The 15,509-nt window shown below is 41.4% G+C and overlaps 1 protein-coding gene across 1 annotated transcript; it reads left to right on the forward strand.

Moving 5' to 3' along the window:
• Positions 1 to 1,798: 1,798 nt before the first annotated feature.
• On the forward strand, positions 1,799 to 6,448 carry LOC108417175 (H-2 class II histocompatibility antigen, A-Q alpha chain-like). Its single transcript, XM_037535998.1, has 3 exons — positions 1,799 to 2,081; positions 5,749 to 6,030; positions 6,317 to 6,448. Exons 1-3 carry the CDS (start codon positions 1,799 to 1,801, stop codon positions 6,436 to 6,438), a joined length of 687 nt encoding a protein of 228 aa, XP_037391895.1. The 3' UTR covers positions 6,439 to 6,448.
• Positions 6,449 to 15,509: the final 9,061 nt, after the last annotated feature.

Genomic DNA, 15,509 nt, shown 5'->3' on the forward strand with positions numbered 1-15,509 from the left:
CCTCGTATGTCTTTGTTCGTCATGAGCTCAGATGCTATAAACTAAGGCATTATTTTGTTATTTTGAGAAAAAGAAACAGAATTAAATGCACTGCATTTCAGCAAGTGCAGCGCAATACATTACAATAAATACTCAACCCACTGAAGTGCTGTATAAAGAGATGCGTCTTCAGGAGAAAAGCTTGGCTTCTATGCATCTATACCTTCATATATAGGCGGGTCAAGCTGAGCTGTACTTAAAGCTTGAAGGGCTTGTTTAAGTTTAAGTTGAATAAAAACTGGCTTTAAACTCAGGATCACAGATGAGCTCCTTTACTATGTTGATCTGTAGGCGTCTGTTCATAAACATAAACCAGCCCAAACTCATTTACTATAAAATGAAATGGTGTTTGCGCTCTGACAGAAACCCAGACGCTAGCGGATAAGAGACCAGACGATTTATTCGTCTACTTATCAACAAAGGTAATAAAAAGGGGCAAAACGCTAAAGAGTAGTGCTAGTTCAGTCCAAAAGTCAAAACAAGCAATCCAGGTAACCAGAAAAAGTACCAAAGAGGGAAAGGCAACAGACGTAGCCGAAAACTCGAAATCAAGCGGTCAAAATCACGATTAGAAACAAGGAGAAACCGCTTAGTGGGTTTCCGATATAAAACAATACCTCAGCCTGACTGACTGTCAGAGCCATGCTCTGCTCTAATGAGGCACAGGTGACATTCATCAACAGACTGGAGATTGTGAGCGTAGATGGGTGCGCGAGCCTGAGTCCGGAGTCACAGGATCTCCCAGGGTGTTCTGGGAGTTGGAGTTCACTTGACGAGCTGAATGCGTGACATGGTGTTTGTAGAAATTCAGAAAAAAGCCGCGTCAGTCTCGACTGCATATGTGGACATATTTCTATATTGAGCTCTATTTACACAAAGTTAGGTTAGTTCATCATTTATGTTGAACAGACTCTCCCAAAGTTTTACGCTGCTGCGCTGACGTTGAACCGCGTGCTGCACTGGGTCGGTATGACCAACAGGTCAAAACCAGCTCTAAACAAAGTGACCGCTGGGCCCTGATTGGTGCTCTGGCTTTGCGCTTCTTTCGTTTTGACATGTTACGTTTTTATACACACAGAAACCAAAAGGAACGACAGATTTCTCAGAATGTAGGAGGAAAAAGTCGGATATTAGACTCTGAAATGTAGTGGAGTGAAAGGAGAAAGTCCAGAATGGAAAAACTTCAGTACAGATACACCAAAAAATACTAAAGTACAGAAACCAATTACATTTACTTATTTACTGTCCACCTCTGGAAGCCAGTGAAGGGAGCTCAGCAGTTGAGTGATGAATTTGGATGAGTTGTAGAGGCTTGATGGCCACATAGGAAGACCAGCCAAGAGTGAGGTGCAGTAGTCAAGCCTTGTCCATCCAGTCTTCTATCTGTGGGATGCCAGTGTTGTGGATGAGTGTGGAGCAGATGTTTTTTGTATCAGCCCTCACACAGTACTTCGTGCTTTATGCCATTTCGGGAGCAATGTGTAACTGCAAAGCCTGCATGCTTATTTAATACAATCTGGGCCAAACAATACAGTGTCCTGATTATACAAGAATTCCATCGCTGCCCAAAAATAAACTTGTATCTCTTTTTATTTAGTTTGTATTTTTCCTACATCACTGGAGCTCAGCAGCTGTTCTATAAATTGTGTGACGAATGGGCCAATAAAATGCTCCATAATCATACAGAATAAAATCTCATTACATGAACTTACACTCAAAGTAAAGAGCATTTTTACCTTCTCCTGTCAAGGTACCAGCTATGACACGTTTGAGCAGCATTATGTACTTTCTGCAGCAGATGAAGAAGCTGGGTCTTCCCAAGACGCTGTTGATCCAGGTCTACACCGCAGTCATCGACTCTGTCCTGTGCACATCCATCACGATCCGGTCCAGAGCCACAGAACAGAAAAGGAACAGGCTGCAACGAACAGTAAAGACCACTGAAGAAATCATTCATGCTTCCCTGCCCACCTTCCAGGACTTGTGCTCTTCAAGAACCAGGAAACAGGCAGGGAAAAACCCTGGGCAGCTCCTCCTCCCCGGCAGGTGCTACAGAACCCTGTAGAGTAAGACTGCCGGACACAGACACAGTTTCTTCCTCATGCCATCACCCTCATAAACAGCTGACTGGTAGCATCATCTGCAGGGCCATAGCCACTCCTGTACCTTTCTGCAGATGGTCATTACGCTCTGCTTCAGACTCGTACCACTGTGCACCACAGTTTCCCATGCATGATGTAGATTAGGCTACTGTTGCACCACCACATGGATATTTGCTTGCGCCTACATAATCTGTATGGGACTTATATATTGTGTATATGTACATATGTACATTGTGTGTATGTTACTTGTTCATATACAGTGGGTTGCAAAAGTATTCAGCCCCCTTGAACTTTTCAACCTTTTGCCACATTTCAGGCTTCAAACATAAAGATATGAAATTGTAATTTTTTGTGAAGAATCAACAACAAGTGGGACACAATTGTGAAGTGGAACGAGATTTATTGGATATTTTAAACTTTTTTTAGAAATAAAAAACTGAAAAGTGGGGCGTGCAATATTATTCAGCCCCTTTACTTTCAGTGCAGCAAACTCACTCCAGAAGTTCAGTGAGGATCTCTGAATGATCCAATGTTGACCTAAATGACTGATGATGATAAATAGAATCCACCTGTGTGTAATCAAGTCTCCGTATAAATGCACCTGCTCTGTGATAGTCTCAGAGTTCTGTTTAAAGCGCAGAGAGCATCATGAAGACCAAGGAACACACCAGGCAGGTCCGAGATACTGTTGTGGAGAGGTTTAAAGCCGGATTTGGATAGAAAAAGATTTCCCAAGCTTTAAACATCTCAAGGAGCACTGTGCAAGCGATCATATTGAAATGGAAGGAGTATCAGACCACTGCAAATCTACCAAGACCCGGCCGTCCCTCTAAACTTTCAGCTCAAACAAGGAGAAGACTGATCATAGATACAGCCAAGAGGCCCATGATCACTCTGGATGAACTGCAGAGATCTACAGCTGAGGTGGGAGACTTTGTCCATAGGACAACGATCAGTGGTACACTGCACAAATCTGGGCTTTATGGAAGAGTGGCAAGAAAAAGCCATTTCTCAAAGATATCCATAAAAAGTCTCATTTAATGTTTGCCACAAGCCACCTGGGAGACACACCAAACATGTGGAAGAAGGTGCTCTGGTCAGATGAAACCAAAATCGAACTTATGTTTGGCGTAAAAGCAATACAGCTCATCACCCTGAACACACCATCCCCACTGTCAAACATGGTGGTGGCAGCATCATGGTTTGGGCCTGCTTTTCTTCAGCAGGGACAGGGAAGATGGTTAATATTGATGGGAAGATGGATGGAGCCAAATACAGGACCATTCTGGAAGAAAACCTGTTGGAGTCTGCAAAAGACCTGAGACTGGGACGGAGATTTATCTTCCAACAAGACAATGATCCAAAACATAAAGCAACATCTACAATGGAATGGTTCACAAATAAACGTATCCAGGTGTTAGAATGGCCAAGTCAAAGTCCAGACCTGAATCCAATCGAGAATCTGTGGAAAGAGCTGAAAACTGCTGTTCACAAACGCTCTCCATCCAACTTCACTGAGCTCGAGCTGTTTTGCAAGGAAGAATGGGCAAAAATTTCAGTCTCTCGATGTGCAAGACTGACAGAGACGTACCCCAAGCCACTTGCAGCTGTAATCACAGCAAAAGGTGGCGCTACAAAGTATTAAAGCAAGGGGGCTGAATAATATTGCACGCCCCACTTTTCAGTTTTTTATTTCTAAAAAAAGTTTAAAATATCCAACAAATTTCGTTCCACTTCACGATTGTGTCCCACTTGTTGTTGACTCTTCACAAAAAATGTCAATTTCATATCTTTATGTTTGAAGCCTGAAATGTGGCAAAAGGTTGAAAAGTTCAAGGGGGCTGAATACTTTTGCAACCCACTGTATAGTCTGCATATTGCTGTGTTTACTGTGTATATTTGTTTTTCTTTTGCATTTCATACTAAAGCGACACCAACAGAAGGAATCAAATTCCTTGGCCCAATCCAAATTCTTATTTAACCCCAACTCCTACTTTTTGAGCATCAGCTTCCCCGTTGGGACAAGTTATAAAAGAGTAGTGGTTGAGATCTTCCCTCTGAGATGGGACCCTCATAATAAAAGACCATCACTTCATTATCAGCTACCAGCGCTGCTCTGTAGGCGACCCTGCCCGTCTGCAGGGACAGCAGAGGAGGGGAAAGTTCAGCTCCTCACTGCTGGGCTTTAGTTACATTTAGGGATCATGCGCCTTCAAAAGGGGGGCACTTATTTACTATCACCCCCCCCCTAATTCTTCAGTGATGTGAAGCTGAATTTTCTCATTCCACCCTTAATGGTGCAGCAGTTACATTCTGGCACGTCAGGCTGCTGCACCAGTTAAGGTGGAATGGGAAATTTAGCTAGATAGACATCAGTATACTAAATGGGCCATGATACATAGAAATGACATTAAACTAAGACAATGTAAGGGGGAGCGAGGAGGCGGACGCACATGCTGAGATAAGCAGGATTTATTAGGTGCAAATCCAGGGTCGTGGTCAAAACAGTCCAGGTTCATGTAGCCAATCCAAGCTCTTTCCTTGTGTAATTAATGTGCTCAAAGTTATTCTTTCCATCCATAAAGTGATGTCGTCCTACAAGTGCAAGATAATGCAATATACACAGTGCAGACACTGCAGTGCAATAAATACTAAAACTTACAATAAACACAAAACTGAACACAGACACACAGTACTGAGAGTGTGTAGTTGTGTAAAGGGGGATGTAACATACTGTGAGCAAACAGTCACAGATTTCAACATATCATTGCTGACAAAGCACAGCAGCCGTTTATGTCAAAATGTTATGACAAAAAAGGCAAAAATGGTCCGAAATGATGTAGAATAAATGATTACATTACTTTGCATTAAACGCCAAGGCTTTTTAGGAAGTTTTATTTCCTTCTCCTGTAAAAGTGACCTTTTTTTTGAAGGTGCCAGGTTTTGAAGAGTTCGTTCTGACAGTGATGTGATGACGTATCTCTGCTGTCAAACCTACAGTAGTAGCTTTTCACAAGGAACAATGTTCTTAGGCCCAGTCCTATTTCACCCCTCGCTCCTACCACTGAGCCTTTAACCCCCTGTCTTTGCGATTTCACATTGAGGGTTAGGGCGACCCAATTGCTGTTGAGATGGAGGGGTAGGGCGAAGTATCGGGGCTACATGGCCCTCCAAGCAGAGTTTTTTCAGACTCACGCTCCAAATGGAGGCAATCAACAAGGCATTTTCGTCCACAGAACTGACCGCTCACTGGATATTTCCTCTTTTTCGGACCGTTCTCTGTAAACCCTAGAGATGGTTGTGTGTGAAAATCCCAGTAGATCAGCAGTTTCTGAAATACTCAGACCAGCCCGTCTGGCACCAACAACCACGCCACGTTCAAAGCCCCTTAAATCCCCTTTCTTCCCCGTTCTGATGCTCGGCCTGCACTTCAGCAAGTCGTCTTGACCACCTCTACACGCCTGAATGCAGTGAGTTGAATTGTATCTAATAAAGTGGCAGGTGAGTGCATATTTCACATTTACTCTTACAGAAATATTTAGTTTTTCCAATTCTGTTCAATAGTTCATTTACATGATGAAGAATTCATGAGTGTCTTCATCCACAGATGCTCCCCAAAGCTCCCTCTACTCCAAGGACGATGTACAGCTGGGCTCTAAAAACACCCTCGTCTGTTACATCACTGGCTTCTACCCACCTCACGTCGGAGTATCGTGGACCAGGAACAACTCAAATGTGATGGATCGAGCTTCTCTCAGCAGATACTATCTTAATGATGATGAAACCTACAATCTGGTCTCCACTCTGAGCTTCACTCCAGAGCAGGGCGACATCTACACCTGCACTGTGGGGCACACGGCCCTGGACAGACCACTGACCAAAACATGGGGTGAGATTTATACCTGTTATGTACCCATTTCAGTTTAGAGCACAAAGAATGTAAAAAAAAGTCAAATTTGATAACACTAGAAGTCTTTAAAGTTAAAGACATGACAATTAATGAGGATAAAGTGATTAAACACAGACTAAAAGGAACCTTGAATGAATAATAAAGTGATAAAAATCACTTCAAAATGAAATGCAGTCAAAATGAATGTGATGAATGTCACAGTGAGTAACTTATGCAAATTAGAAGGATACACACGCATTTACTTTGGTATTTCTTTATTGTGCAGATGTGCAGGTGGCTCTGCCTGGTGTGGGTCCGACTGTGTTCTGTGGAGTGGGTCTGGCTGCTGGACTGCTGGGAGTCGCTGCTGGAACTTTCTTCCTCATCAAAGGAAACAACTGTAACTGAGAGTCTGACTGTAAACATTGCATAATACATCTTACAGAATGTTTTTCAGAGATTAAGCTTGTGTGATGCATCCTATGTAATGCCTGTTCTTACTTTCTTTATCTTGTCAGCTTTTATATGGTTCTGACAGTAACCACTGGTTTCTGTAGATCTGTTTCTCACTGATAGGCCTCTAACAGTAGACAGTGGCTGCAACAGTAACACTGTAATACTCTTCCTCACCGCTGAAGAAAGCCTCCAAATTTGATAACATTACACAACTTATTTAACTTATAATTAAAGTTAAGGTTAAAACATTTTTTTCCAAGTACTTTTGGATGAGTTCTGTTGGTCCAGTTATCATGACATTTTTAACACAATGTAAAAAATGGAGATACAGGTTTTTTGATCTGGCAGTGAGGTTTTATTAGACATAACAGTCAATGGTTTCCATGAATCTATTCTCACAGTTACTCTAAGAGGCCTCTAATAGTTGGTTAACCTGAATAGTTCTGTCCATTCGCAGGCTGGTGTCTTTTTCTTGTTTTTATATTCAGTATTGTACTAATTGTAAAATCCTGTTCTCTATTCATGTTGCAATTGCTGTGTTATTGCTTTGCTATCCTGTGTGGACCAAAGTTGGATGGGTTCCTCTTTTGAGTCCTGGTTCTTTTTCGTCTTGCTCTTAGGGAGTTTCTCTTGCTGTTTCATGCTTTGGGAAAACATGTCCTGTAAAACTGCTCTGTGAGAACAGCCTCTGTAAAAAGTGCTATATAAATTCATCCTACATTTGACTCAATTTGTGTTGTAAATTGAATTAAAACTTCATCTTTTTTTCAGGCTATTTAAATCTTCTTGAATTGTGTGATGACCAAAGAGAACATAGAGAGTTAAATTTATGCCACAGCTTTAAAATAAAGTCGTCAAGTATAATGTCACATCAAAATGTTCAAGATATCTAAAGGGATAAGGGGCAGCCCTGTCTTGTGCCGTGATGAAGCTGAAAGTAGCAGCCAATGGAAAGGTACATGAAATTCTGATCCATGATATAAATTTATAGCCAAACCTGAGCCTCTCCAATGAGCTCAAAGTATAGCCCCACTCCACCAGGACAAAAACGGTCAGAGCACTACCTCTGGTGGAGAGGGGCCAGAAAGGACATTCAAAAGGTATCTGATGTTTAAAAGAGAAAAATAATTCTTAATAGAGCCTGTTTGATCATTTCTAAATGGTGCACCAGACCTTTAGCAAGGATTTCAGCACCAATGTTTAGAAGAAAAATTGGACAGAAGGTCAAGAAGGTCTTTGTTTTTCTTGAAGATTTTCTTTAAACAGACAATGCCTGGCTTACAGTTGACAGTATGAATTTTGATGAAAATGATTCTTCTGGCAGTAATAAAGGGAAGTGTTAGGCTCTGAACATTGTTTGAAGGCGTTTGTTGGGTAACTGTCCGGTCGAAGAGATTTACTGCTTTACTTAGATCTGATTGCTAATGCTGTTTCAGAAGCTAGGTCAGGGGCAGTCGTGGAGGTTAAGGAACCAGCCCTGTGACTGGAAGGTTGCTGGTTTGATCCCCTCGGCTGACAGTCCATGACTAAAGTAATCTTGAGCAAGGCACCTAACCCCCAGTTGCTCCCCGGGCACTGTGGATAGGACTGCCCACTGCTCCGGGTAAATGTGCTCACTGCCCCCAGTGTGTGTTCACAAGTGTGCATGCATGTGGGTGTTTCACTGCACAGATGGGTTAAATGCAGAGTTCTAATATCACAGTGTGCAAAACACAGGTGGCAAATGGTTCTAAATTATTTCAACTCAGCAGCCATCCATGGGTCTATAGAAAGGACATGCAGAGCTTAAAAAAATTTCCAACATGGAAGGACTCACAGATGAGTTGGAGGTGTATAATAACTAGTAAAAGGTTTGAAAGTGGGAGTTCATTTTAAGGCTGTTCCTGGTTTTTGAGCCTTGCACATCATTGATTGCTGGAATGGCTTGGCTGGCAGTTCTTTATCACAGCTGATGATGTTCATAACACCCATGTTTTAGATTAAGTGACCCTTATTAGTCCCAAAACAGGGAAATTTCACCTCCGCAATCTAACCTATATGTCCAGTGAATCACCACATACACACTAGTTAAGACACACACTAGGGAGCAGTGGGCACACTTGCCTGGAGCGGTGACCAGCCCTATTCACAGCGGTCACGTACTGTCGACTCAGGGGATCAAACTGACAACCTTCAGGTCACAGGGCCCATTCCCTAGCCTCCAGCCTACAACTGCCCCATAGATGCCCCCTTAGGTGCCCACATAAGATGCAGGTGACGTAATTGTTACTTCTCATGTTGTGTTGCACCATAAGCCTTGAAAATCCAAATATAGTTTCTTTTTCATTCTTATGAAACACTTAACGGCACAGAACAGATGTTCAGGCATGGCAAAGATGGATCAACAAAAGTCTCTGAAAACAAAAGTTTTCAAAGAGCTTCAGAAATGGTTCCATGTTCCTAATAATAAAATTCATAATTATTTTTTTGAAAGTGCTTAATATTAACAGAACAGTGTCTATACACAGATCCTTCTCTTTCTGAGTCTGAGAGGAACAAGATCGCTATCGGAGCTTCAGGGCTGGTGTTGGGGATCATCCTGTCAGCTGCTGGATTCATCTACTGCAAGAAGAAGTCCTCAGGTCAGTGGAGATATGATATTGATGCATCTGGTACGGCGGCATTTTAGGGCCACTGTTAATAAAAATAAAAATAGTAGACTTTGTGAATAAAGTCTTAATATTTAGAGAAAGAAGTTGTACTATTTTGAGAATAAAGTTGTAATATTTGAAGAGCAAAGTGAACTTTAAGGGCCTGCCACATGTTGGGGTCTCGGTTGCTGTACTGGCGCCCACTCACGCCGGTCTCTCTGTGGATCATTTTGATCTTCATTCTCACTGTCTGAGAAACTTCATGGCATCTTTGCATGGGGGGAGATGTAGCCCCCTGATAGCCGTGTAGACGTCCCTGCCTGAGATTCTCCTTCAACAACACAGACAGATGGTTTCCTCAGAGTCCGTCTGGCTCTTTATTCCAGATAAACATGGTTCCCTGCTCGGCCGTTTCAGCCGGTTCTTATATTAATACCAGGCTGGTGCTGATGTGCAGGAGAGACTGGGAGGCTGAGTGTTTCTTTATGGGGGAATCAATACGAAAGTGTAGCTCCACCAACTCAACGCCCCTCATTTAACACGAGGAGCTGCCTCCCTTTGCAAAACCTTTGGCCAGAATATTGACGTTTCCTGGTATTAATGCCACTTTAATGTCGTAAATCTAGACTTTTTTTCTTGAAATAGTATAAATGTTTTTTTAAGTCTACATTTTTTTTGTTTTTATTAACAGTGGCCCAAAAACACTGCCGTAATCTGGTGTACCGGTGCATCGTTTTGAAATATATCACAGTTGTTTTTTGGCTTTTATAGGGCTGCTGCTGGTGCCGAATTAAGTGCAGGTAATACTTGTGATGTCCTTTTGTTTGTAATTTAAGATCCAGACTTCCTAATAAAACAAAATCAGTCACTTGATTTAAAAACCTAAACATGAAACTTCTACACATTTATCTGAATTCTTGCAGGTTCTCGTGTAAAGGACTCACCTTTAATCTCAGGCGGAGAAGCAGAGGAGTTTGATGACATTCACCCCATTTAATAATGAATTCCAAACAGCTGAATACACACACAACTCAGTGCCACGTATCTGATGATACAAATCACTATGATTTTTGTTCTAGCTCATCTGCGTATACTATTTTACTACTGTTATCACTGTGTAAAATACTTTATTATTACTTTTCTAAAGCATCCCAGGTCTGTGAAAGACACTTGATAAATAAAATATATTTTTGCCAAATTTAACATATTAGGAATAAGTATAACGTGACATATGCATAAGTTTGGACACCTAAAATCACAGCTTCCAAATCTTTCTTGCAGCCAGTTAAATGTTTCTAGCTTGATTATAATCTTGATTTTTTTTTTTTTTACACTTTACTACTTGTAGTTCAGAAACAATCGTAGGTCATCCTGCACGCTCAGCACATCTAGGATCTAATTATCACAGAATAAAAGTTAGGGCCCCAGAAGTTTAGACTTTCGTTGTTTGTTAAAGTAATTTAATGTTGATTTTGCTGTTTGTTTGGGATTTATTGTCTTGTGGGAACTTTCAGTCTCTTCTCATCTTCAGCTTCTTCACTGGCTGTGGGATAGTTGTTGGTATTTAGAGAGTCCTTTCTTTCGTCTTGGCCCTCAACAAAAAAAGGAGAAGCATTTAAAGAACTGGAGCAGTGTTTCACATTTCCTGTGAGACTGGCTGGCACACGGCTCCTGCTGTTTTAATAAAACGCTTCTCCTTTTTTACCCTCCAAACACACCTGTCTTTCTTTTAACATACCCGTTGTGACTGTGGCCAATCTTGTTTTTACAGGGAAAAGATGCCTCTGGTTAATATAAGTGTTGTTTTTCATAATTCAGATACTGGGTTGCATAATAAGATAACAGTCAAAGTTAGTTTCTGATGTCATTGGCAGTGATATGGGGGCATAATATTTAAATATGTCATATTTAATCCTTGTGTGGTGTTGATATTGTTGTTACTTAGTGGTCTGGTGGAACCTTCTTTAAATCAATACAGCCATAAAATTTTATGTAAAAACACCAGATGTTTAAAATATCACAAGTGATCAGCTTAGGGTTCTCCTTTAGCAGCTGTAGCCAGTCAGCAGCCTGTCCATGTTGTCCATCCGCACAAACCTACATATAAACACACACACACACACACACACACACACACACACACACACACACACACACACACACACACACACACACACATCAGGCCATGTAGGAGGAGAACAGACTGAAAGGCAGCACCTCCACACTTTTACTCGCCGCAGGTTCAGCCCAACACCACATGTAATATAAATGTGGTCGGGGGTGGGGGGGTGGGGGGTGGTTGGTTGTATGTGAACAGAGTGAAGGCACTGAAAATTCACTGAAAAAGAACAAAGGCCAAGAAATTAGAGGTTGAAATAATAATAAATCGCATCATTTTTTTCATTTGGAAAACACCCCACAAGGTTAAGTTTGCCCACACGGTTATTGTGATAACTATTTACTACTTGGAAGATCAACAAAGTGGAATTTGCTCAGGGATCCCCAAGCTTTCGCCTGCTCTGTGCATTCAGTGTTGACATGTCAACGGCTTGGCCTTGCCAAACCAAAGGGCTCTACTTCTGCTTGTGTAATAAAGTCTGATATCCCTTTTTGTGACTCGTTTGCTGCTTTTCACTTTCATTGATTATATCATACTTGCATTCAATAGAAAATGGTTCTTGATTTGTATGTGTTTCATTTCTCCTAATAAACATGTCTCAAACATGTTTTTTTGATGAGTAATTGATAATTTGAGTTGTCAGAGGCAGAGAAAAAGCCTTTTCTTTTGCATGAGTGCTTGTGAACTGTATCATAATCCAGCCAAAGCAATTAGCAAAATTGCTAAAAAAACAAAGCATATCTCATCTTTGAAATTTCCCCATTCCACAAAGATCTAAACCAAACTAGAAAAGCTAAACTAAATTTCTAAACAATGTCAGTTAAGACAGCATCATTTTCACAGATTGTTAAGTTGACCATGAAACTCCTTGTTTCTACACTCATTGTCCACTTTATCAGCTCCACTTACTGTATAGCTGCACTCTGTAGATCTACAGTTACAGACTGTAGTCCAGCTGTTTCTCTGCTGGAGTTTTTAAACACTGTGTCCACTCACTGTCCACTCGATTAGACACTCCTACCTTGTCGGTCCACCTTGTAGATGTAAAGTCAGAGACGACAGCTCATCTGCTGCTGCACAGTTTGTGCTGGTCATCCTCTAGTCCTGCATCAGTGGTCACAGGACGCTGCCCACTGGACGCTGATGGCTGGATGTTTTTGGTTGGTGGACTATTCCCAGTCCAGCAGCGACACTGAGGTGTTTAAAAACTCCAGCAGCACTGCTGTGTCTGATCCACTCAGACCAGCGCCACACACACCAACACACCACCACCACGTCAGTGTTACTGCAGCGCTGAGAATGACCCACCACCCAAATAGTACCTGCTCTGTGGGGGTCCATGGGGGTCCTGACCACTGAAGAACAGAGTAAAAGGGATGAAACAGATGGTTTGTCAGAACTATGTGCTACTATTTTCAGTTTAGTTCATGTCGTGTCTACATACAATTATTGAAGAACCTTTTCATTTGTGGTCCTGTAAGTGTACGGAGGTTAGAAATGCCAGTTTTTTCAGTATCAGTACTTGGTATTCTGTTTTTGTTGTAAATTTTCCAATTTTAATGTTTGTTAGTAGGCTGTGGTGCATCATATGAAAACTCATATGAATAGCTAATAGCTTAATGAAATAGCTTCCTTCCACAGGAAGGTTAGCAGTGGCTTATTTTGCATTTTAACCGTAGCTTCTCAAGCACAGGCGGCGCTTTTTCTTTCCATACTGATTTTCCTCAGAGACTGATTATAAAGCAATATGCCAGCTGTGTCACTGGCTGACTGCAAGGGATTTTCAAGGTCTGTCTCATCACCTTGTGGTCATAATTTCATTTGCTATACCAAAGCTCTGAAACTAGAAAATCAGCAGGATGGGATTAACGAGTCCTCTGAAAAACACAGCAATAGGCCTCTGTCACAGCCTCTGGAATCCCTTGTGGAAATGGACTCGATCTCCCAGAATCATCTGGGAGATCACGTGACATTACAGGTGACACAACGCCCCTATCAGTGCTCCAGGTCTCCGGAATATTGGTATCACCTGGGTGATGCACTTGGGATGGTATATATAGTCCGGGCTGTAGCTTAGAGACACTGTGGAGTATTGATTCACCCGGTGTTGATTTACTGAGCGGTTTGTCTGTTATGTCTTGCATGTTTGACCTACTGCTATTCGTTTTTGGTTTATGCTCTTTCTGCCCTGCTCTTTGTTTTTACTGCTTTCTCTGATTTTTAGATTTGAACTCGGCCTGTTTTTCTGACTACGATGTGGAACTCTGTTCATATTAGTAAAAGCCCTTTCGACTACAATCATCTGCAAGTGTCTGACTGTGCTGGAAACCTTACAGCCTCCTTATTTATTATTGATGCATTTGGAGTTTTAGCGAAGCCAAGCTGTGGATGTTCTTTAAAGAGTCATGTTCTTAGTCCTACAGTTACCTGTCACACTCTCTCAGCACACAAACACAAGAGGGCCTCTGCTTCCACAGACCTTATCTCTGTGGTCATGCAACAATCATGCAAACTTCATTCAATTCATGATTTTATTCAGCTGAAACTATTTTAACAAGCTGGATGTTTTTATCTGCGCGTTAACTGAAAAAATTAATCTGCATTTTTGTAGGTTTGGCTTCCAATTGGCCAACATTCACTTGTGGTCATGCTGTCTTTTACCTTTATCAAATTTGGGGTATATTAATAATAGGATTTCATTAGCTGTACTTTTATCAAGCAAACTGTGCAGATGTAGCAGCTTTAATGTAATCAGAATATCATTCCCAGTTCACCCCTGCCTTGTACACATGAAGTCCACCTACCCTGTAGGTCCACTACATGTATAATTACAGACTTTTGCTCTCTGCTCTACCCCGTTCATCAGTGGCCAGTTTCTGACCACATGACAGCTGTTGACCAGACATTATTAGGGTGGTGGACCATTCTCATGGTGGTGGAAATTATAGGTCATGATTACAAGTTGCCTACGCTGTACGTCATGTGACGAGGAGTGATTCTCACATTAATTGTGGCATTTCATATCTATTCTGTAGTTTTATCCCTGATTTAATTGAAAACACCTGATATAACTCTTTAAACTTAAACATTGAAGCAAAGCTTGACGTCAAATTTTGCCTAATAAGTTGAATCAGCCTCACTTTCAAAAATAGTTAAGAACAGTTTTTAAAAAGAAAGTTATCTATATGATTAGTACACATTAGTATAGTATATGTAGAGAACAGTAAACGTACATTTTTAAATTTAATTCATGGAAAAACATTGAATAAATGTATTAATACTGAAATGCACTTTTTCTCATCCACTTATGTGTGTTATTTAGCCCCAATCCCATTTCTTATTTTTACCCCTACCCCTTGTTTTTGAGTGTAACCCTCCCCCTTGAAACTGAGTTACACAGGGTAGTGGTTGAAATCTTCCCCCTATGAAACGGGACGACCCTTCAAGAATCAGTTGTCAACAGTGACTGACGTAAACAGACGGGACGAGGTTTTCCGGCCATTTCCAATACGTCTCCTCCAGCTGTGATGATCTCACTTGTGTTTAAAATGAAAAGGACAGGTGAATCCTATTTAAAATAACCTGGAAAAACAATCAGGACATGTTTTCCTGCTTTGTCTCCAGACTATAGCGATAATGATATATCACACTGGCATTTGCCGTTTACCTGAAGGAGACTGGAAAGCACTGGCGCTCGTGATTCACAACTTCAGTTTTATGCATCAATCAATCAAACGAGTCACCGAATAGAAAAGAGCACAAACAAAAAACCACATCACTTCATTAACAGCTACCAGCGCTGCTCTGTAGGCGACCCGGCCCGTCTGCAGTGACAGCAGTGGAGGGTAAAGTTCAATATATTTAGGGCATCATACACCTTCAAAGAGGTGGGCAATTAATTATGGCCACCAAGAGTTCTTCTGTGATGTGAAGCTGAACTTGATGATTGTTTTCCCGCTCCACCTAAATGGTGCAGCAACCTCGGGTACCAGAACATAACTACTGTACCATTTAAGGTGGAACGGGAAATTTCACCACATAGTGAACGAGACATCAGCATATTACATATTATTTTTATGTGTGTTATGAAGGAAATTACCATAAAACTCTATTACAATACAGGTTCTTAAACTCACAAGGACTGAGCTTATCCCCACCCCCCTCACACACACACACACACACACACACACACACACACACACAACTCTTTAGATGCTCTACCTGCACTGGATCTGGAGCATTGCTGCTACACTGTTTTCACTGTTTAACTCAGG

Source organism: Pygocentrus nattereri, chromosome 29 (assembly GCF_015220715.1).
Source record: "Pygocentrus nattereri isolate fPygNat1 chromosome 29, fPygNat1.pri, whole genome shotgun sequence".
Taxonomy (NCBI): domain Eukaryota; kingdom Metazoa; phylum Chordata; class Actinopteri; order Characiformes; family Serrasalmidae; genus Pygocentrus; species Pygocentrus nattereri.